Raw genomic sequence first — 22,645 nt, 5'->3', positions numbered from 1 at the left:
TTCGGGGAACATTATAAAATATGTATTTTGAATATACGATTTTGAAATATATCAGACTGATAAGTCAATTCTCTTTACGAAAAAACTTGCCAATAAATAGTCTTCAGTGCCTCTATGCAAAAACGTATGAAAAATGAAATGTCGAGAGGCCCCTAGAAAATACCGTAGAATCATTCTTAATAACCGTTTTTCAAAATCAAAGAATCATTCTTAATAACGGTTTTTCAAAATCAAAGGTAAAAAAGACTCCATAGAGTGTATTTGTCAACCGAATGGTATCATTTTTGGACACTTTGGAATATATAATTTGTCTTAGAATTTCTGATAAAAACTAAAACGGTTCCACTCGGTCCTGAACCGGTTCATAACCGAAAACTAATTTTTATCCGAAATTCATTTATATTACCCTTAACTTAATGTGTATGTGTATTCTGGGCACTGTTTTGAGTGATTTATGATTCATTTATGATTTATGAGCACTTCGCAAAGCCTGGGACGCATTATCACCCCTTTTATTTTCATTTTGGTAAAATTATTTTACATAAATTAATTGACACAATACAAATACCACAAAATATTTGTTTGTATTTTAAAGTCGATTAAAAAAAAAAATGAATCAAAATAAAAATTCTGACACCATTTCAGTAAAAAAGGATATTCTTTAAAACTTTATAAATCTGTTGCAAACGTAAGGTAAGTGTACTAAATTCCGGCCAGCTTGCAATTTCGGCCACCCTTTTTGTTCCTCGAATTTCCATGAATTTTTAGTTTTTACATACTCTAGAGATTATACAATGCAAAAGAATAACAAAACATGTAGCTTCGACAAACGAGATGACGTGAAAAAGGCATTGGAAAAATTCCCGAAGGGCAAGGAACTATAAGAATGAAGGTGGCCGAAATAGGGCACCAAAGCTATGTCTATATTTTTATTCATTTTAAAATGTATTAAGAATGATTTTCAGAGTAAATAAAGACGATAAACTGTCTACAAGGTTCTAAGCAACACTCCTTAAATAAAAGGAATAAAAAAATCTATTTCTAATAAAGATATTACATTTCAAACTTGAGACTTTGGCGCTTGCATGTAATTATGTCAAAATTTGGCACACTTACCTTAACTCAATACATTTTTTTTTTCATTTTATTTTTGCGATTACTTATGATAACATTTTTCGCAGAATAATTATATGTGTTTATCGTGCAAAAATGTCGCTGTTTAACTCTTAAAGACATAGCAGCAAGATAAACTGAATTTCGCGAGATGTGAAAAGCAGATAATCCCACCTAAAAAAATTAATGTTTGTTCTGTGTAAACAAAGAAATGCACGAAATTGGTTATTTTATCGCTCGAAGGAAGATTTTCCGTTTATTTATCCGAAGGAGAGTATGTTCTTCTGGGCGTATAAAATGATAAAGTGAAGACTAATTTGGTGTTTCATATGTATATACGCGTGTCTTCCCTTTAGATTGAATTTTCATTATTTTGAGAGAGACATGTCTGGAGAAGAAGCAGTTATATACCTTTGGAGAAAATGTTCTTGCCTCTTGGCATGTTTATTCTTCCGAGAAGTTTTCCTTAGAGGATTGATTTTGAGGGTTTTTTTTTTTCTTATGTATGTTTTCTTTTAGCGGGAAGTGTGGCTGAAGCCATCAAGGCGCTGACTGATTTGAAACACTTCCCAGCAAGTCCGGAGATTTTGCGAAGGACGCAGCAGAATATCAATTCAACCAGCAAACAAGTTAGTTGCTTTTGATATAGAAATTGCATTTCAAGTGAATTGGGAAAATTTATTTTATTTTATGCGATAATTTGTTACTCTTTGCAGAGAACTCCACCATCTCAGATGTATGCTCAGCCAAAGGTGACCAAAGTGTCGAGTTTTCGCCATCAGAGTCACAGTGAGTGGAAGGAATGTGAAGATGAATGCTGTCAGAGAGCTAATGTTGGTTTATCTCAAGGTCCAACACCATCCGCTGGTGACTTCCATTCGTCATCATCCAGTGAAAATGACTCCAATAATAAATTCTATTCGCGACACAATCAGAGTCCAGCTCAGCAGCAGATCTACTATCGTCTCAGTGATCATCAGAAGTCAGGGATGGCGTATGGTGGTCATCAGGAAGGTAGGACGCCAATCTATCAGTCCGTTGGCTATGAGAATCAGATGATGAATCAGAAAATCTACATTTCGACAAATCCTTTCTTGGCTCCATCCACTTCACATTCACATTTCGAGGGGAATTATTCTGTAGCACCAACAAGTACTTCCGACCCATTCATTCTTTCTCTATTTTTTTTTCTTTTAATTTTTGGCTTTCTGTGTGAATGAGGATTCCAGTGGCAATCTAAATATTTTTTCTTCTAACATTTTATCTTTTTTTTTATTTTAATTTTTTTGCCCTGTGTTTGTGCTTTTGTGTGGTTTTTTGGGCAAAGTTTTTCATCCTTTTTAAAGCATCTCGATCCGACCAAGGAAAACAAGGAAAATGACACTTTCAATTATTATTATTTATTTATTTCGATGTACCGGGCTTTTATTGCCATTTTGTACATTGTTCGGTTTACAAATGTTTTATTCGGTTTACAATGTTGCGTGAAAAATGTCCATTCAGACGCTTCAATCATTTGCACCGGGCGGGACTCGAACTCACAATTGTGACAGTCGAGCCAGGGGTGACACCGCCCAAGAGCCGCACGCTCTTACCAATTGCACCACGGACCCCCCTCACTTTCAATTATAAATAACATATTTTCCCTTTTTTATTAAAATAACATTTTTCCTGGAAATTCTAACTAGATATTTCAAAAGGGGAATACTATTCCCATTTGGAGTATCATCCCAATACGAAAAATATGAATCTTTATTGGGAAGAACACTTACTTAAGTTCATTAAAAAATGCTTTGATTTTTTTTGCCTAAATTTTTTCTGAATCACATGAATGACATTGCAAAGTATTCAATTTATTTATTTTTTATTTTTTTAAAGCTTTCATTGAAAGACAAGAACAAAATCAAAATGTATGTTGTGCAGAATTTTTTCTATTTAGGGGAAGGTTTTGAAGGTTCGTATTAAAAAAAAGAGTCTAAGATTTAAGATTTTTTTTCTGAATGCCACACACACCAAATCAATTATATCACTCTATCAAAAAAAATCTCTTACTTATTGGATTCATAATTCTGCCTCACAAAATTCCTGGAAGTCCTTGGATTTCCCTCTATAGGAAAATGAAAATGTAGCGGCATTTTTTACGAAGGTGCCCTGGTTAACTCAGCTTCGTACCACTTTTTCTCACCTCTGTAGGCCTCATTTTCCCCTAAAACATTACATCGGACACAAAAATTTGGGCATCACTACTTAGATGGAACTTTCATCTGCTTGTTTTCACAATTTGTAGGAGGTATCACGCATTAATAATCAATTTTAAGCTATTTTTCTAACACATGTTTTTTGACACTCGGAAAACCATTTTTTCCCTGCATTCTGGCAGTCAGTTAAGAGCTTGGTTAGGTATGATTCTCTCATAATCGCACCCCAGATTTTTTCTAACACCTCCAATTGGTCTTACAGAACATAATTTCGGACGTAACTGATTTCAAAAATGACTAGCCACCAATTTAAAGTGAAATGTGGGAAGTTTCACTTTAAAACAAGGAAAATTGAATGAGAAATACTCAAAATACATCGAAGTGGCAATTAAAGAATCACATCTACTATAAGCAGTCTAGTTTCATCACTGCACAAATCAGAAAGTAGTAATCACACCTATTGTAATCCTTGTTTTTCTCTAACGTCTCAAATCTGTCTTACAGAACTTTTTTGAACATCAGTGATTCTTAGAATTACCAATGATTAATTTAAAGCAAAATGTGAAAAATTCCGCTTGAAAACAAAGCAAATTGGGTGAAAAATTTTGAAAACGCACCGCATGAGCAATGAAAGAATCACACCTACCATAAGCAGATTCACGCTTAATGTTTAATTTGACAGAAGTAAAATAAAAACATCTGATGAAGTCTCCTTTTGATGGGGAAGTGCGGGTTTTTCTTCGAGATTTTAGTGAAAATTGTTTAAGATTCTAATTTTCTTGTGAATTTATTCAGTGGAATCTCTGATGAGTCAAATATCCTGAGCGGCACGCACAGTGTGAGCCAAAACAGTGAGGAATTCTCAAATTCGGTGGTCAGTAATTTTGACAGATGTTTTTACGAATCTGCAAAATTCAATTTTCCTGAGCTGCAAGGGTGGTAATTTTTATGAATTTTCCTCCAGCCACAAAAACGACCCCCTTCAAGCAAAAGATTTTCACGGTAAATATTAAACCCTAATAAACCCTCTATAACTTGGAATAGTTGCTTTTTCGAAAAGACATTTGCAGTGTGCAAAAATGCATAAAATATTACACATCAGAATTACGATTTTAGGCCCATTTTTTACTTTTGCCATTTGGATCCAAATTTTATATTTTCTCACCTAGCGCCTAAACTAAAAAAGATAATGAAGAATGGATGGTTTTTTCGACTTTATTGGATCATAATTATCCTAGAAAACATTGTTTTAGAACTTTTTTCGCATATTAAAGAAAACACCGTTAGAGGGTTAAGTTTGTCAGGAAATGTGAGATGTAGGACTAGCTTTTAGATTATATGTCCATGGATGAAATTCACTTAGTAACTTGGAAAAAAAATCAACTTTTACGAAGCTGCAACATTACGAAAAATATCAAAACGTTTTCATTATTTACTTAAGTAAATGTTCTTCCCAATAAACATTCAATGCTTATCAGTAAATAATGTATTATATAAAATAAATCCATACAAAACTCATATGTAAAAAATCTCCGAAATTTATTTACAAGACATGGATTTTAGATTAAAATGAGATTGTAAAGAATATCAAGAGGGACTAAGAGGAGGAATCATGAGGGATAATCTTAGTTCTTATCGTTCTTATCGATAATCTCCTCAGTTTTGATTTTTTTTAATCTAAAAATCTTTTAATCGACATTTGAAGTATGAGTCGTATATTCATTGATAAAGAGCTATAATTTATAAAAAATGAAGTTCTTTAAATATATTTCACTTTAAATTTTCTAAAATAACCCTTAAAAAAACAACCCTATTGTTAATATAATTTTAAAAATGGTTACAAGGAGTTTTTTTTTAAATCTTTAAACATTAAAAATTTAGAAAATGAAGATATACTAAGGAGAAAAATAATTATTTAGGAACTGTCCTGTACATTATTGTGTGAGTGAGTAATACAGTACGCCTCCGATACAGTCAACCCCTAAAAATTCTAAACCAGCCTAAACGCTGCCTGTGAAAAAATATGTGAAATTCCAGGTTAATGTCAAACTTTTAAACTATTCTGTTAAATAGGGCAAAATGGGGTAAATCGGAATCATGTCTCTTTTAGAATTTTGAGGTTTTCTCACTGTTTCAGATGGTAAAAAGAGAAAAAAGATAACCACTAATAGGGGAGTCCGGGGCAGACTAGCCAGCAAATACAAAAGAAACATAAATAGTGTTTTATTGTTTATGAACAATTTAAATTGTCAATATCATTGTTATAATAAATTTTCAGAATGTTTTCTGTATAGCTTACAGAAAAGTACAGAATATATTCTGTACTTTTGGAAGTATTATGAGAATTTATTAATTATTAATATTAAAAGCGATGGACGCATGGGAAGGGGGTAAAAAGACGAAATGAGATGAAAATAAATTGAATTGAATTGAAAAAAAAATTTATATAAAATATTAGAAAAAACTTATACCGTACGTGCGGGTGACTTTCTCCTTTTTTCGCTATTTTTCAACTTAATAAAAATACATAGTTAAAGTGAAAGAATAGGAGGAGGGTGAATTGATAAAATTATTTTTAAAAAAAATCTAGAAAAAAGCTTGCATTTGGGATACGTAACGGGTGACTTTGACTTCATTAAAGAAATACCACAAATCAACAATTTCTTATGAGTAATAACAAGCAAGGTCTTCACATCTAATGGTAAGGTGCTCGAGATCTACAAGATAGCGCGGCCGTAATCTTTATTTCGCGTTTTTGTCCGCCATTCTGAATAACGGTCAAAATTTTAAACTCATTCGATTTAACTGAAATTTTCGTATGTTATATCTGATGGCAAGGCCTTTTCAGAACGTATTTATGTTCTAAGGGCACTCAATAGGTCAAGTGGTAGAGCACTTGCTCTATGATGCAAGTGTCCCGGGTTCGAATCCCCTTTTATAACAACATTTATTTTAGATCCTCAAATAATATGCTGTTTTAAGCAAAAATATCAATTTTCTCTCCGTTTCTGTGTTAGATCTTATCACCTAACGGTAGCGTTGCTATTTTTTAGTCATGGTTACAATGAAGGAAGCGCCTCATAGTTCTGTAGTTATGATAAGGCCTTGATATCAGCTAAGACATACTAATATTTCAGCTCAATCGGTTGAGTTTTAGGTTTTGACAGTGATTCAAAATGGAGGACAGGAACGTAAAATCAAGCTGGCGATCACGTTGTTTTGTATATCTAAAACATTTTATCTTAAGTTCTCAGATAAATGGATAATTTTTATTCAAATAATTTTCTAATAAAACTTTAAAAAGACCATCATATTACATTATATGACATAAATTAGGGGGAGGTGGGGCTACATTGAGCAGTGGGGTTACATTAATATACGATTTTTCTCGTATTTCTGAAGGATACTAGGCTTTAAAGTGTGTAATTTAGATGGACGAAAGAATTATGGATCTAAATAAAATAATATTATAGGGCCCTGCTTCCTTTAGAAATATGCGAAAAAGTCGTATATCAATGTAGCCCCACTGCTCAAAGTAGCCCCACCTTCCCCTATGCGTTTCTAGAAAGTAAATAGCAAAAAAGAATATTTTAATGTAAAAAATTAACAAAATCGACATGGATTATTCTAGTCAGATAAATTTAGAATAGAGTTAGGCAATTTACTACTCTTAATCCACTTTTAAAGTAAAACTTTTTGTTAACTTTTTTGACGTTGTCGGTTTTTCGCAAAATACTAATGTGAGCATTTTATTGACTATTACTGACACTACAAGATACATTTGCAGATCATTGTGCCCTATTCAACGAATAGTAGGAGAGACTGGGGCAAAAAGTCACAAAACGGATATTTTATTTTTTACAAGCTACTCGAGCGCTTCAAAAATTTCTAATTAGCGCAGTTTTATAGGAAATTTACCGATCTATAACTTTGTGAAAGTAATTTTCCTCTATTTTGTAAGGAAATACTTTTATCGAGCCAATTTCTAAAAGGTAATTTTGTGACTATTCTCAAAAATGCTGGGACAAATAGTACCAGACATTGGGTATTATCATACTTTGAGATTCGCTTCATTACGGGCTTCCGTAAATTTGAAAAAATACCTAGGGGACATATTGTCATAGAATATTTATTCATCTACACCTTTGTAAAACACCGTTTCCTCTGCGAGAAAAATGAGAAAACGAGGAAAGCGGTTTTCAAGCTATTTTAGAAGAAAACACACAAAAGACTGCAAATCGTTTGACCAATGAAAACATCAAGCGGTGAGACATGATAATGACGTTTCTTTTCGCCGTGAGACAACAGAAATTGCTTCGCTTTTTTGTTACTTTTTGCTCTATACCTTTTGTTACTTTTTACCCCAAGTGGCCATTTTTAATAAAAGGATTTCTGGAGAAAAGAACTTTTGTGAAATTCTAAAATAGATAGCGGATTCATATTCAAAGAATCCAAATTATTTAGAAAATATTCACCAGTGCATCAATTTTGGAAAATAAGTAAGAAATAATTGTTATCTTCTGCAAGGAAAATATTTCAAAAATAGGGCTAAAAATTTCGATATTTTTTATTTTCTAAATTCCTTTTTCGAATTCTAAGAAACTTACGACATTGAAGAAGGTCTATGGAGGCTATCTTTAGAAAAAAATTTGAGCTACTATCTTTTTTACCTTGAAAGATATTGAATTTTGAATTTTTCGATTTGTGACTTTTTGCCCCAGTCTCCCCTATTGGCTCAATTTATAAATAAATAATCAAAAAGTAAGAAACAAGGGACCAATTTATGATGAATCAAAGGGGAAGGAAACCATCTATATAAAGAAGATTAAATAAATTTGAAAGCAAAAATTATTTCACGTTTGGAAAAATAATGTTTATGAACGCATTGATCATTAAACAAATATCTATTACAAGCATCTAATTGGCGTTCATTTTTTTCTTTTTCTAAATCAAAAGCTTTTTCTACTATCCATTGCTCAAATATTTCTTATAAATATTCGCAATTCGAAGTAAAAAAAAGTGCATTTTAATGGAATTCCCCTGTTGAAATTTGTTTTATTGTTACATCAACACTAAAATTACTCGCCACATTATTTTGCACATGAAACTGCTAAATAACTTTGCTGAAAAAAAAATGATATATACTTTCTCCTGCTTTTGAGGAAATTTATTCCACATTTGAGTCTGCATGAGTAAGTTGGTCAGTGCTCATTAAAAATATTATTACTAATATATAAATTTTTAATTAAAAGTTAAAATAAATATTTAGTAGGGCGTAAAGGTGTGTGGGAAAACGTTGTCTCTCACATGATCGGGTGTTCTTTTTTTTTGTTTGCTTATCTTTAATCATCTTTTTCATCTTTTGCTTTTTTTGTCTCTTCGACTAATGCCACTGGATGCTTCTTATAAAGATTGATTGTTTGTTGTTCGAAAGATTCTAATGGATTTCTTTTGCCTCTGTTTCTGCATCGTTGGATGGATTTTCTTTGCAGGCTACCTTGCCCATCATCACAGTGTCAACTCCAAAAGACTGTCAGGAAAGGCTTTTGCTGTCCGGAACTTGATTAATAGCCAAACATTGCCAGATCCTCGCATTTGTCATGCTACGCTCATGGATCAGATCAAGCGGGGGGCTAATTTGAGGCCCAATAAAACTTGCAACGATCGCAGTGCCCCCAAAATCCATTAAACTTTTTTTTTAAGGGGACAATAAACATATTTACTAATATATTTTTTCTCTTAAAAAAAAAACAACTTAACAAAACTATTTAAGAAAAGAAATTGAATTATAATCTTAACATTTAAGTGTTTAAAAGGATGGATGTACTTTTTTGGCAAAGACGAAGAAAAGATGAAACATCAAACATATTTCTATATTGGACTGATTTTCCCCAATGTTCATTATCAAAATAAATATTTACAATTGTAGGTAAACTAAAATTAAAAAAAAACTATGTAAGTTTTAGGATTTTTTCTTGTGGGGATGCTTTTTTCTAATTGCTATTTACATATTACAATTAAAAAATGATAAATTTTTTCAGAAGAAAAATGTGGGTGGGACTTTTTTTCGTGGGAAAATGTTTAAAGGATCTTTATCTCAATTAATTGTAAGGGTTTGTAAGAGATTTGGATTAAAAATGAGTGAGAGGCGTAAAAAAAAATATGAGAAAGTGTAGTAATTTATCTCTATATTTTATACTTGTACTTCTTCGTGTAGTAGACTGTAAGGATGGAGTATTTATCAATATATACAATTATAAATTATTTACAGAGGCATTTATAAATAAAAATTTAAGAATTTTAGCGAACATTTTGATTTTTTATTTCGATGAACTTTTATTTTATTTTAGCATATTTGAACTATACAACTTGTGCTTTTACTATCAATAAATTGAAGCAACATTTTTTTTTAAATTGTTTATCAAAGGAATTTATTTAATTTTTTCAAAAATTTTGGGAAAAATTTGGTTTTTCTTATAAGAAATTTTTCCCGCCATGAAGAGGGTTAAGCGGCGAATCGCAAGATGTCTCTGGCATCGAAGCGAATGTCCCCCACTTACAGCTCACTTCACACTGTCCGCCATGTTTAGTGGTGTTTGACTCCCTGTGTTGCTTGTTTTTTCTGTGTGTGAAAAATGTTGGAAAATAGGGGTGAAAAGTGAGTGAAAGTGCCAATATTTCCTTAAATCTGTGATCCCTGGACACCTGAGTGTCAGTGTCGATGCCAAGGGGTGTGTGAATGCGAATTGAAAAGGGTGAAAAAGTGCAGTTTCCCAGCGACTGTACAAAGTGCAAGAAGGGGGCAACTCCTGCCCAAGATTCCACGGATTTTCCAGAGTCTCTGGGGGGGCCATTTGGTGTGGTGTGTGCGTGATTTGGTGAGTGCGTGAATTGGCAACCACGGAGCCACCATGGGCAATTGCTTCAGCAGTCCCAAGAGGAAGCTGTCGAAGGACATTGGGGACGTCGTGATCATCGGGGATCCGCCAATACAGGCAAATCCACCTCCGGTCGTGGCTCCCGGGGACGCCATCAGGGCAATACCACCACCACTTCCGGACACAGAGCCCAGCACTTCAAATGCCAAAATTTTTGTTGCTCTGTATGACTACGATGCCCGTACGGACGAGGATCTGAGCTTCCGGAAGGGCGAGCACCTCGAGATACTCAATGACACCCAGGTGAGTGAAACTCCATGCACTGGTAAACTGGGTAATGGGTGGGAGAGCGTCCAACGGCACCAGTAAAAGTGAACTCTCTCCCACAACACAGGGTGACCTAGTTAGGTTGTCCCATCAATGCGGGCTTTTTTGACAAAGAGTCTCCTAATTCCATTGCAAAGATTAGAGGGGATTAGTAGTTAATACGCTATTGATTTCTAATCCTATTAAAAAACTCTGGAGGAATGAGAGGGATGCATTTAAAGTTGCTGAAATTTATATTTTTGCGAATCTAAGTTAGAATTAGTAACATATAAATTTGCAAGAACTTTTCAGTAACTTGATAACATTCTGCAACGAATATAAAAAAATAAATAGTAATAAGTGGTTATCTACGTCAGATCTGATTTCCCCAATAATAAGTTTATAAGACTACAAACATTCCAAAGAAAAAAGAAATAAACACTAATTAGAAATCTGGCTTTCAGATTTTTCTAATTAGAAAATCTGAAAAAAATATTTAAGGAGAATCTTTCTATTGTTTTGTAGTTTTTTTTTTTAATAATTATTTCATAAAAGAAGTCTTGTAAAATCTTGCAAAAACATAAAAGGACGAGTAACTAAATTATCCTTTTAATATTAAACAAACAGTCCTTAAATCTTATTGCCATTTTTTTTGTTTTATAACAAAAGTTTGAATTATTTTCCTCAAAATAAACTACTCCCTCCGTTCTGAAATAAGTCGTACGTTTGGGAAAAATTCTTGTTCCGAAATAGTCATACGTTTGGGAAAAAATTGGGATTAAGGGAAAGTTTGTTGGTAAATATTTTGTGTATCAACATTTATCTCTTGTAAAGAACTATTACTAATGTCCAGTACTAAAATTGGGGTCCAGTCTTGATGGTATGTTGAGGAACGAATGTCTTAAAAATGTCTTATTTTTGGCGTTTTATTTTCAATCTAAAATAGGTGCAGAATGCTGAGAGATACAGACTTGGGACCTTTGGGGGACCCCCCCATAACCTGACCCTGAGACCATTAATATGTCCTTTATTTTGCCCTCATCCTTCCCCTTCCCCTCCAAAATCATGTTTTAAGGATTGCTCGAAAACACGTCGTGCGATTTTTTGTTTTAAATTCTGGATATGTTTTAAAAAAACATATAAATGGTCCCAGGGTCAACTTATGGAGGGTCCGCTAAAGGTCCCAAGTCCCTATTTCTCAATATTTTGCATCCATTTATTCGAACACATAAAAATAGGATGTTCTTTTTATTGCTCATTCTGCAAAATTTGAGATATAAAAAATGTCACATCGGTTAACTGTTGAGTTCTACTTGTGCATACTAAAAATTTAGAACAAATTCTAGCCTGTAATGTTAATCACAGTCCATATTTTAGTAATTAACTATCTACCGGAGCTCTTTGAAAAAAAAACGCGAAAAATGGACAACTTCAACATATCGATTCCTCAACTTACCATCGCGATAGGATCCCCATATTATCAAAAACATTCTTTGAAACCATTCCTTAATCCCTAATTTTTCGCCAAACGTACGACTTATTTCGGAACGGAGGGAGTGTTAGATAAAATGTAAATATCAAATTCTGTTTTAAAACTTTTCAAAAAAAAGAAAAGAAAAAAACAAAACTAATTAAAGACTGTTATATTTTAAGGAAAATATTCAAAAGTCAAGAGATAACTAAATAATTATTTAATTAGTAAATTTTGGTTAATTTTGAAAAAAAAATTAATTAATGTAAAATAAACAAAACAATTGGAAATGTTTTTAGTTCCTTTGCTTTTTATAATATATTATTGTAAAAAAATAATTAAAAATCAAAACAGGATTAAAAAAGCTTAAATTGTATTAACAGGCTTACTCTAATCTCATTTACTTCACAATTAAAAACTCCTCTACTTCTTTTTGATATTCTTATTAAAATTTGTAGATTCTTAATCATACATCATAAATTGAAACATATTCAAAAATAAAAAAAAATCGATGCAGCCAGTTTCGAAATAAACCAAAAAACATGGTTTTGAAGGGGTCGAAGGAAGATGGGGGGAAAAAGGAAATATCTGGAGATATATTTTTTTATTGGGGGTCACCGGAAACCGTAAATTAATATCATTTGCCGTTTACAGTAAACTCTCTCAAATTCGGGCATTTGGGACCGAAATGTCACCCGATTTAGAGAGAATTATTATAGAAAATAATATAAGAAAATTAAAGAAATAAAACGAAAATGCGATAAAAGGTGAGCAAAAAAACTGTACGATTAATTTCTCTTAAAGTTTTTTTTGCTCGCCGTTTATCGAATTTTCGTTTATTTCTTTAATTTTCTTATATTATTTTCACCTAGTGCCACCGAGTATGAGATAAGGTAATACGGTAATGGAGAATTTGCGTAAGAATTGCAATGAAAATGCTTAAATTAATGAAATACGGTGAGGCTACAGCGAGCATTTTATTGTCAATGTGATTCTGCCCTCAGTCTAAAACTTGAAAAATGTTGGCAAACTTTTTTCAGATTTAACTGCTGCCCGAATTAAAAAGTAGTCCGATCTTAAAAGAGCCGAATTAGCGAGAGTACTGTATTTAAGTTCCAGGATGGTGCCAAGTTAAAAAAAAGTGGATTATATACTGCTCTCTGTTTGAGTTTGAGCAGTAATACAGCAAAGTTTTACAATGCCGCATTTTTTTCAAATTTCTAGTGATGGATAATTTTTATTCAAATAAGAATTCTTTGGCACAATAAACAAATAAGTAGTGAAAACATAAATTTATTCATTAAGAAAAAAATTAAAAGTAATAAAATAAGTCTCGTGCAAGATTTTGCAAATGGGAAATAGAGAGTTTTTTATGGTTTATTTGTAACCCATAATACATGGCAATTTTATAAATTAAACCCAAAAGGAAAAATAAAAATACGATTTTAAAAATTAAAAAAAAAAACCATAAAAAAATAAGATTTTTACCTACCAATTGAGAATATTTTGCTGCTCATTTGTGTTTTTGTGGAATGTTTTGTGGAAAACTTCGCAACTGCACCTTGCAAAATTTTATATTTCCGTTAATAAAATGAATAAAAAAAATAGAAAGCCTATATTTGCAATAATGAAATAACCGTTGATCTAATATTTTGCAAAAGAATCATTTGAAAATTAAAAATATATATATATATATATTCTACTTTATTTGCTACAGAGTGTATTTTTAAAGAAAATTATACAAATTAAATATTTTGTAATGTTAAAATTAATGGATTAACAAATAATTAATTCGAAAAATTAGAATTGTCAAATTTCTCTTTAAAAAAAAGGAACCTTTTAATATTTGGGACACCTTTAGCTAACCATCGTGTTATACCTGCACAATAGTCTGCCAAAAAGCCAAAATACCCTCTTGGGGGCTGCTCAATTGCAAATTCTAACCACGTATCCCTACGCGAGAGATGTTCAGTTGAATGTGTGAGGTGAAATAAATTGATATTCACAAGATACTATCACCCACAATTCAAGTTCAATCCACCTGATCGTCAATTGCACAACCTCCCCATGCGAGGGCATTTCTCGCACCTCATTGGGACTTCCTGGCCAGATGGAAGAAACTCCAGTAAGTTGATTAATCTATTTACTTGCAGGGCGACTGGTGGCTAGCACGCAGCAAAAAGACAAGACAGGAAGGATATATTCCCTCAAATTATGTTGCAAAACTCAAATCAATTGAAGCTGAACCGTAAGTGTGAAAACGACCAATTTCTTAGGTGTTCACGTACACTGCTGAATTTCTAAAAAAAAAAATAATTATACACAGCACCGTGCAATGAAATGTGAGAGGCACACTAAATACGCAGAGTTGAAGGCGAAATTAATGCTGTTGTAGATTAATGATGAGAGATTCACTTGCATATCAATAAGAAGCGCTTGTGTATAAGTTTTTTTTTTTTTATTTTAGAAATTTCCAGTGATATTTAAGTGCATTTTTACTCCTCTGGCAGTCTTTTTCTTTTCAAACACTGAAAACACTTTAATTCCTGCAAAAATTTCTTTAAATGCCATGTTTTGCCAAAACAAAACTCTAAATGCAGAAAATTTGCATTTTTATAATAGAAAAATCAATAGAGATAGGAATCTAACACTTTTTATTTTCCTTTCTCACGGAGGGAATTTTTATGTCTCTCTGAGGAACTCTAAACATTGCATATATCCTTTCTTATTCCGTATGTTAGAATTGTTTTTCAAGGATTTCAACTGAGGAAAATTTACTATAATTAAATTGTAAATCACAGAGAAGTAAGAATTGTGTTTCTTTCCTTAATGACTTTGAGCAATTTTTGTAAAAATGCTTTTTTTTTTTAAATATTTCCTTTATCGTTGTAGGCAGAAAGCGTTTTTTTTTTTTGATAAATTAGGGGTATTTCGTAAAATGTGACATCACCACAGAACATCTCAGGTTCATAGAATCTCCACTTGGGGCGCTACTCTCAAACCCTACTTATACAGACTTTCGACTTAAGGTTTAGCCATATGGCTTAATTTATATAATTCTTTTATTAGGCATATAATTTTTTTAAATTGTCTTAGGATTAAGTGTTTAAGGAAGATTATCCAATAAAATTTATTGATATTCAGGACTTTTGAAACCTTCAGGAACTGGGCTAAATCTTGGAAATATGTAAACCGCACATTTAAAATTGGGTCGCAAAACGTCCCAGGCTTTGCGAAATGCTCGAACTCGTGGCTTAGATCCTATATACCTCAAAAATACTTTCGCATTATTTACCATTTATCGGTTTTCAACCGATTTGAACCGATTCATAAAACATTCAAAAAATTCTCCCAATTTTTAAAAAAGCAATAGAATTTATTTTCGGATAAAAAATATTTATTTGCTATGAACCGGTTTATTACCGGTTCAGAACAGATTGGAACCGGTTCAGTTTTAAAGGAAGTTCCAAGACCTTTCCAACGAGCCCAAACATGATAGCATTCGCTTGATAAATACGCTCTCTAGTGTCCTTTTAACCTTTGAACTTGAAAAACCGTTATTAGGAATGATTCAACGGTATTTTCGTATATAGACGAAATGTTCGTCTGGATAATCTCAAAAACATATCCGAAAATGAAAAAAAAAATCGCACGACGAGTTTTCGAGCAATCCCTAAAAATCATGGTTTTTTAGGGGAAGAAGAGGGGTGGGGGAAAATTAGGGGCATGTTAACGATCCTTGGGCCGACTTATAGGGCGGGGGTTCCCCTTAGGTCCCAAGTCGCTATCTCTAACTGTTTGGCCTCTAGAACTGGCGAAAGCCGGTCGGACAGACGGACAAACAGCGTGTCGACATTTCCCAGAAATCGTCTGAAACGTGAAGATTTGTTGACAAAAGTGGTCTCCGGGGGGTGGAAGGTGGAAATTTTTGGGGGTCAAAAAATCGAGTGATTATATACTGCTCTCTGCGTGGAGTTAGAGTAGCGACAATCAGTGATAAGCCGAAAGAAATTTGTGGTATAGATATAGTTTTTCCTTAAAAACCTCGGCTTTGGACAAGTTTAAAACAGAAGTAAATAAATAATGGAAATTCAGTTTCTCTGTGAAAATGAAAAGACAAAATAAACTTATACTTCTTACTTATAGTGCTTACTTTTCCAAATGTTCTTGAATTTTTCGGATAAAGAATCCTGTCGATCCAATTACCGATAGCTATGAAATGTCATGAGAATTCCCGAGAATTTTCTAACAGTCAGAACTGGAAAATTTGTTCAAATTTTAATTTGAAAGGAGCGATAGGGTAAGTGCCAAATTTCGGCCAGCTTGCAATTTCGGCCAGCTCTTTTGTTCCTCGAATTTCCATGAACTTTTAGATTTTACGTACTCTAGAGTTTATACAATGCAAAAGAATAAGAAAAAATGTAGCTTCGACAAATAAGATGACGTGAAAAAGATATTGGAAGAATTCCCGAAGGGCAAGGAACTATGAGAATGAAGGTGGCCGAAATAGGGCACCAAAGCTATGTCTATATTTTTAATCATTTTAAAATGTATTAAGAATGATTTTAGAGTAAAGGGACAGATAATCCTAACCGGCTTATGTAGGTGAGATTCTTAACGTGAGCTAACTCGGAGTGCATGCAAATTCGATTTAGAGCTGAAATTGTGAGTCGCCATTCAGTTATCTTGAATCAAATTCGTGAAATTATACAAATTTTGTATTTAAACCAAAATATCAAGGATTTGGATGAACTGACAGAAAAGTGTTATATGGGTGAAATGTAGACCAGAATGTTCTCTATAATTTTTCCATAGAACATGATCTCATCGATTACTCAGAAGTCAAGATAAGCGAGGTTTTTTGTTTCTTAACTCGTTTTTTCATCCAGAGTTCCCCAAGTAGTCAATTGTTGAACTTCAACTATATCAAAGAATTGTTGTCTTTTGTGGGACTTTCCATTTAAAACCCTATTTTAAGTGTCTTGGTGGAGTAGAGGCAGTCAAATTGGCATCTGAGTGATTTCAAAGCGTTATTCTGGGAAAAATCAATTTTTTCACACTTAAACGGCAAAATCTGAGTGATAGCGTAGTCTGATCGGAAAATGATGTATGGACGAAATGTAGAGACAAATGTCCTCTACAATTATGTCGAAGTAATCATCAAAATCGGTTCTGCGACAGTCGAGATAATTGAGGTTATGTGATATTGAAATTGGTTTTTCGACTGTGGCGCCCCTGGTGTTGGTCCCACGAAGTTCAAATATTTTAGAAAGTTGTAGTATTTGGTGAGATCTTTCGTTTCAGCCCTCATTCATCAAAATCGGTCACATAGAACCGGAGATATGATTTTTTGAATTTCGTGAACTTTGACCCCTCATATCTCCGGTTCTGTTTTAACCACAGCGCACTTACGCACCATTTTGGAAACGTCCTAGACTGGGCTACAACATACTAAAATTTCATTAACTTGCACAATGCCGTTTTTGAGAAAAGTGACTTTGAATTTCGATGAATTTTGACGCTATCACAGCGCCACCTGTGGTGAATTTTTGAACTTCCATCTGAAAGTGCTCATCGAGACGAAAGCAAAAAGGTAAAATTTAGGTCGCTATGTTAGTTAGAACCGGAGATAGAGGCCGGTCAATGTTCGAACTTTGACCCCTTATAGCTCGGGTCAGGGGTTATGGATCGACTTAAGGTTTTTTTTTGTTTGATAGGTATAATCAACGGCTACAACATACTAAAATTTCAGCCCGATGCACAATGGAATTTTTGAGTTATTTAACTTATAAGATTTAAAAATTTTCTTTTTAATAATAGCGCCCCTAGCGGTGATTTCATGAACTTGCGATGTTAGAAAGGGAAGTGGCATTTCACGAGAGCTTTCCAAAAAGCCCTCACTTTTTAAATTCTGACAATTAGAACCGGAGTTATGGACATTTTAAGAAATTTTTTTTGGACCCTTATAGCTCGGGTCAGGGGGGTCGGGGAACTTTAAGTTTGGTATTGATGGAAAGCTCTAAGGCCCAGCTATAACATACTAAAATTTGAGCCCGCTCGATGCCATAGGGGCGGAGCTATTGAGAAAACAAAAAAAGGGGGGTCTTAAAAATGGCGGAAGGAGGGGTGGGGGGTGGGGGGTCAATGCACCAAGTTGCAATTTTCACCCGATATATAACCTTTGCCGAAAACCGCAAGTCGATATCTTTTTTAGTTTAGGAGCTATTAAGCTCCAAAGAGCGGCCGGCCGGGAACGTAAAATAGCCACATATATATTCGTGATCAGGAAGTGCTGAAACACATTTTGGCCAAGTTTGAGGTCGATCGGACGACATGAAATTTTGTTAGGATTATAGTAGGTGAGATTGTTAAGAATCTCACCTAATAAAGACGGCAAACTTTTTACAAGGTTCCAAAGTAACACTCTTTTAGAAGAAAGAATAAAAAAATCAATTTGTATTTAAAATATTACATTTCAAACTTGAAACTTTGACGCTTGCATGCAACTATGCCGAGATTTGGCACATTTACCCTATCTTGATAATTTCTTAAAGATTTTTTTAATTAATTCGTTTTCTATTCGGACTGACTCGGCTGTTCGAAATATATGACTTCAGAATTGCCACAGGTTAAGTGTGCCAAATTTCGGCATAGTTGCATGCAAGCGCCAAAGTCTCAAGGTTGAAATGAAATATTTTTAATACAAATTGATTTTTTTATTCCTTCTTCTTAAGGATCGTTGCTTGGAATCTTCTAGACAGTTTATCGTCTGTATTTACTCTAAAATCATTCTTAATATATTTTAAAATGAATAAAAATGTAAACATAGCTTTAGTGCTCTATTTCGGCCACCTTTATTCTCATAGTTCCTTGCCCTTCGGGAATTCTTTCAATGTCTTTTTCACGCCTTCTCGTTTGTCAAAGCTAAAGTTTTTGCTATTCTTTTGTATTGTAAATCTCTAGAGTATGTAAAAACTAAAAAAAATAATGGAAATTCTAGGAACAAATAAGGTGGCCGGAATTGCAAGCTGGCCGGAATTTGGCACACTTATCCTAGATCAGATTCATTAAAGGAATATGGGAAATATATGAAGTGTTCAACGCTAAAGTGTGTATGAAGTCTGAAATCCTTCTTTCCTAGTTTATCAGTTTCAAAAAATAAGACCGTTGTGTACAAAATTTACATACCGTTAAGATCGTTGGGCTATAGCCCTATGTTCCAACTATAATAGAAATGTTTGCACAGTTCTTGTTGGATCACAATTAGAGTATCTCATGTAAAGTAAAACGACCTAATTCATAACATGATCCAAATGAGAGTTCTTCACAGCTCTATATTGTAATCATGGTAATGCAGAATTTTTTTTAGCAAATACAATTACTAAATTTTTATTTATATATTATCTATGTCACAATCTAATTTGTAAACTTATCCTTTAACTTTTTTAAATTTGTTTTTGAGACTTTTCTTTAAATTTTAAGTGAAATTTATTTTTGCAACGATTGATAACATTTTTCTTTTGCTTTGGAATTTCCACAAAATTATTGTAACTGTCATTGCAATCCCTTTAACGTAGAGAAATCCAAAATTTTGATTTTTTTTCAGGAAGTTTTTTTCTGTCTTCCTGAAAACATTTACTATTTGTTTGATTTTATTATTAGCTTCCGAATTCTTGATTAAATATTTTAAGCATGAGAAGTCTGTGTGTGTGTAGGCCACATTTGCAATTTTAATTATTGAGTCAAAAAAGCTTGTTCTAAATGAATAAGAAATGGGTAGTTTGTCGAAGGAAAATTGCATTTTATAAGAAAAAAACTGATTTTCTGCTTCATTTGATGGTTTTTATTAAGAGTCTCCTCAATAACTCTGAAGGTCTGCCTTTGCTTCTTTTTTTTCCTTTTTTGCACTTTTGCCACTCTGCCAAATGGAAATTCAATGCAGAGCAAATTGCAGAGAATAAAAGAAACTATTTTTTGTTGGAAGGTGGGGAACAAAATTTTATAATTCAATTGAGTTCTTGTTGAAATAAAAAAAAAAACTAGCAAGTGGTGATGATTTTAATGTACAAGAAAGATAACCTTCGGGAAATAATACATATTAAGAATTAGCAATTAATATATTGGTAATGATGAGGAATTTATGGTAAAAAATACAACACACCACCTTCTTGGACGATATTTCTAATGGCAAGTTGCAATGACGCCAGAATGTTTCATATTATATTTTACCGCTTGAGCCTCAAATATAATGGTGCTTATGGGTAAAGTGTAATTGTCGCATTGCTTTGGGAGACTCTCGTGCTTATTGTTGTGAGAGATAAAATAGGCGAGGTCGCATTTTTTTCGTCAAAGAATATGATTAGAATAAATTGTTCATAATGTGCTCTGTGAGAGAAGATGAGAGAAAGGGCATTGATATTGTAATTTATATTGCGACAGAGGCAAAGAATAAAGAATTCAGTCAGAAAGGCATTAAAAAAAAAATAAGAAAAATTATACACACCCTGGAATGTGAATTTTATACTCAGAAAAAAAAATTGTTTATTGAGTATTAACCCTTCATTAAAACATCCCCGGATAATTCATCAAAATAAGTTGAAGCGGAAAAATTCCTTTGAAAAAAAAAAAACACTCAATAAATGTGTCAACAAACATCCAATTGAGTTCAATATTGATGAGTATTGTAATGTGGATAACAATGAGTTTCCTATTTGTACATATGCTGAAAAAAAATCATTAATGGTAGCTGCTAGTGATTCACGCGATTATATTGTAACATATTGACGGATGCAGAGATGAAGAAGAGTTCTAATTAATTTCTGAGTACAGTGGAAAATTCCTTGAATGAAGTACGATTACTTAGTGATAGTAATTATCTCTTTTTTACCTGGGCTGTTTTATTGCGTCACTTTGTTTTTGTAAGATACTTTTAATTTAAACAGATTTCTAAGAAATATTTCTTCATTTTAAGTTATAATGAACATTTGTTGTTATCGGATCGTTTCTACGATAGATTCATGACAAGTCAGGGAAGAAAATGATTAATTTTATTAAAGCCAAAAATATTTTCCGAAGCATTTTTGAAAAATTTGAAATTTTGACAAATCACTATTTAAATGTAGAAGTAAAAAGTGAAGTCCGAAATTGAGAAGTAAATTGAAAAATCTACAAACTTTTGAAAGATTTTGAAAAAAGTAAAAATAAATAAAAACTACTTATTAACTAAGATAAGCCTATGCTAGCTGAGTTTTTTTATTTATCAGGATATTTTTAAGTGCTTACAATTTGGAATACGAACAAATTAGATTGTGAGATAAAGCAAAATGAATAATGAATAATGAATGGATAAAATTGGCTCCACGTAATTTTGTACCCGAAACTTTAATCCAAAATCGGATTTAGATATAATCTGAAATTATTCTTAACTAAAAAATATTAACGGCTAATAAAAGGTGGCCAGATTTTTCGGTTTCTTTTAGCCCGATTGTCCCGATTAGTAGGGAGCGGCTAAGGATTCTAAGGATTAGATTTGGGTGGTGCTGGGTTAAGTGTATCTGGGATTATCACTTTTTAATCTTTTGTACACAATACTTTGAATATAAGAATATATACAAAAAAAAGTAGAAGTTCATTTAAATCGTTTTGAAAATTCGATAAATGTGTAAAATATAAATCGGTCATAAGTTACAAGCGTTTATAGTTTGGGTGAAGAACAATGGTTCGAAATGATTTATATTTTCTACACTGAGAAAAAAAGAGGGTGCGATTAACTTTTTTTTCCTCATAATTTTAACACTTTTTAGGTGTAAAAATATATCAACATTTTTTAATGTTAATTTTACACCTTTTTAAGGGTAAAATTAACATGAAAAAGGGTAACTTGAACCCCCAATACACCTAAAAAGGGTAATATTTACACCGATTTTGGATCAATACTGCAGGGTAAAATTAACATTTCCTGAATGTTATTTTAACTTTTTCGGATTTCTCTCAGTGTATAAATTATTTATATAGTATATTATAAAGACCGTTATATATAAAAAAAAGGCGTGGCAAAGCGTCCCAGGCTTTGTGAAATGCTCGAACTCGTGACTTAGATTCTATATACCTCAGAAGTATTTTCGCATCATTTACCATTTACCGGTTCTCAACCGATTTGAACCGATTGATATATCATTCAAAAGATCCTCCAAAATTGTTTTAAAAGTATCAATTTTCGGATAAAAATTAGTTATCGGCTATGAACCGGTTCATTACCGGTTCAGTTTTATAGGAAATTCCAAGACCTTTCCAACGAGCCCAAACATGATAGCATTCGCTTGATAAATACGCTCTCTAGTGTCTTTTTAACCTTTGACTTGAAAAACCGTAATTAGGAATGATTCAACGCTATTTTCGTCTAAGGACGAAATGTCCGCCTAGGTAATCTCTAAAAGGGGATTGGTGGGGGAAAAATGAGGGGAATGTTAACGATCCTTGGGTCAACATATGAGGGGGTCCCCCTTAGGTCCCAAGTCTCTATCTCTAATCGTTTGTCCTTTAGAGCTGGCGACAGCCGGTCGGACAGACGGACAAACAGCGTGACGACATTTCTCAGAAATCGTCTGAAACGTGAAGATTTGTTGACAAAAGTGGTCTCCGAGGGGTGGAAGGTGAAAATTTTGAGGGGGTGAAAAAAT

The 22,645-nt window shown here is 33.0% G+C and overlaps 2 protein-coding genes across 17 annotated transcripts in view; both read left to right on the top strand.

The window, feature by feature from the left end:
* Positions 1 to 9,619, top strand: part of LOC129801860 (protein MTSS 2) — a 61,723-nt gene extending 52,104 nt beyond the window's left edge. For 5 of the 16 annotated variants that reach the window (XM_055847231.1, XM_055847239.1, XM_055847232.1 and 2 more), the window contains 3 exons: positions 1,633 to 1,742; positions 1,830 to 2,127; positions 8,804 to 9,619. In XM_055847231.1, coding sequence (XP_055703206.1) covers positions 1,633 to 1,742; positions 1,830 to 2,127; positions 8,804 to 9,000 — 605 coding nt within the window. In that variant the 3' untranslated portion in view covers positions 9,001 to 9,619. Of the gene's footprint in view, positions 1 to 1,632; positions 1,743 to 1,829; positions 2,266 to 8,803 lie in introns of all 16 variants that reach the window. The other 11 variants (XM_055847226.1, XM_055847237.1, XM_055847229.1 and 8 more) reach the window with 3 other exon arrangements.
* Positions 9,620 to 9,874: 255 nt separating this feature from the next.
* LOC129801863 (tyrosine-protein kinase Src42A) overlaps positions 9,875 to 22,645 on the top strand; it is a 47,759-nt gene continuing 34,988 nt past the window's right edge. The window contains exons 1-2 of the mRNA XM_055847254.1: positions 9,875 to 10,492; positions 14,120 to 14,214. Coding sequence (XP_055703229.1) covers positions 10,223 to 10,492; positions 14,120 to 14,214 — 365 coding nt within the window. The 5' untranslated portion in view covers positions 9,875 to 10,222. The remainder of the gene's footprint in view (positions 10,493 to 14,119; positions 14,215 to 22,645) is intronic.

This window comes from Phlebotomus papatasi, chromosome 2 (assembly GCF_024763615.1).
Source record: "Phlebotomus papatasi isolate M1 chromosome 2, Ppap_2.1, whole genome shotgun sequence".
Lineage (NCBI taxonomy): Eukaryota > Metazoa > Arthropoda > Insecta > Diptera > Psychodidae > Phlebotomus > Phlebotomus papatasi.
The sequence above is the reverse complement of the archived record's forward strand: the minus strand, read 5'-3'. Positions and strand labels throughout refer to the sequence as shown.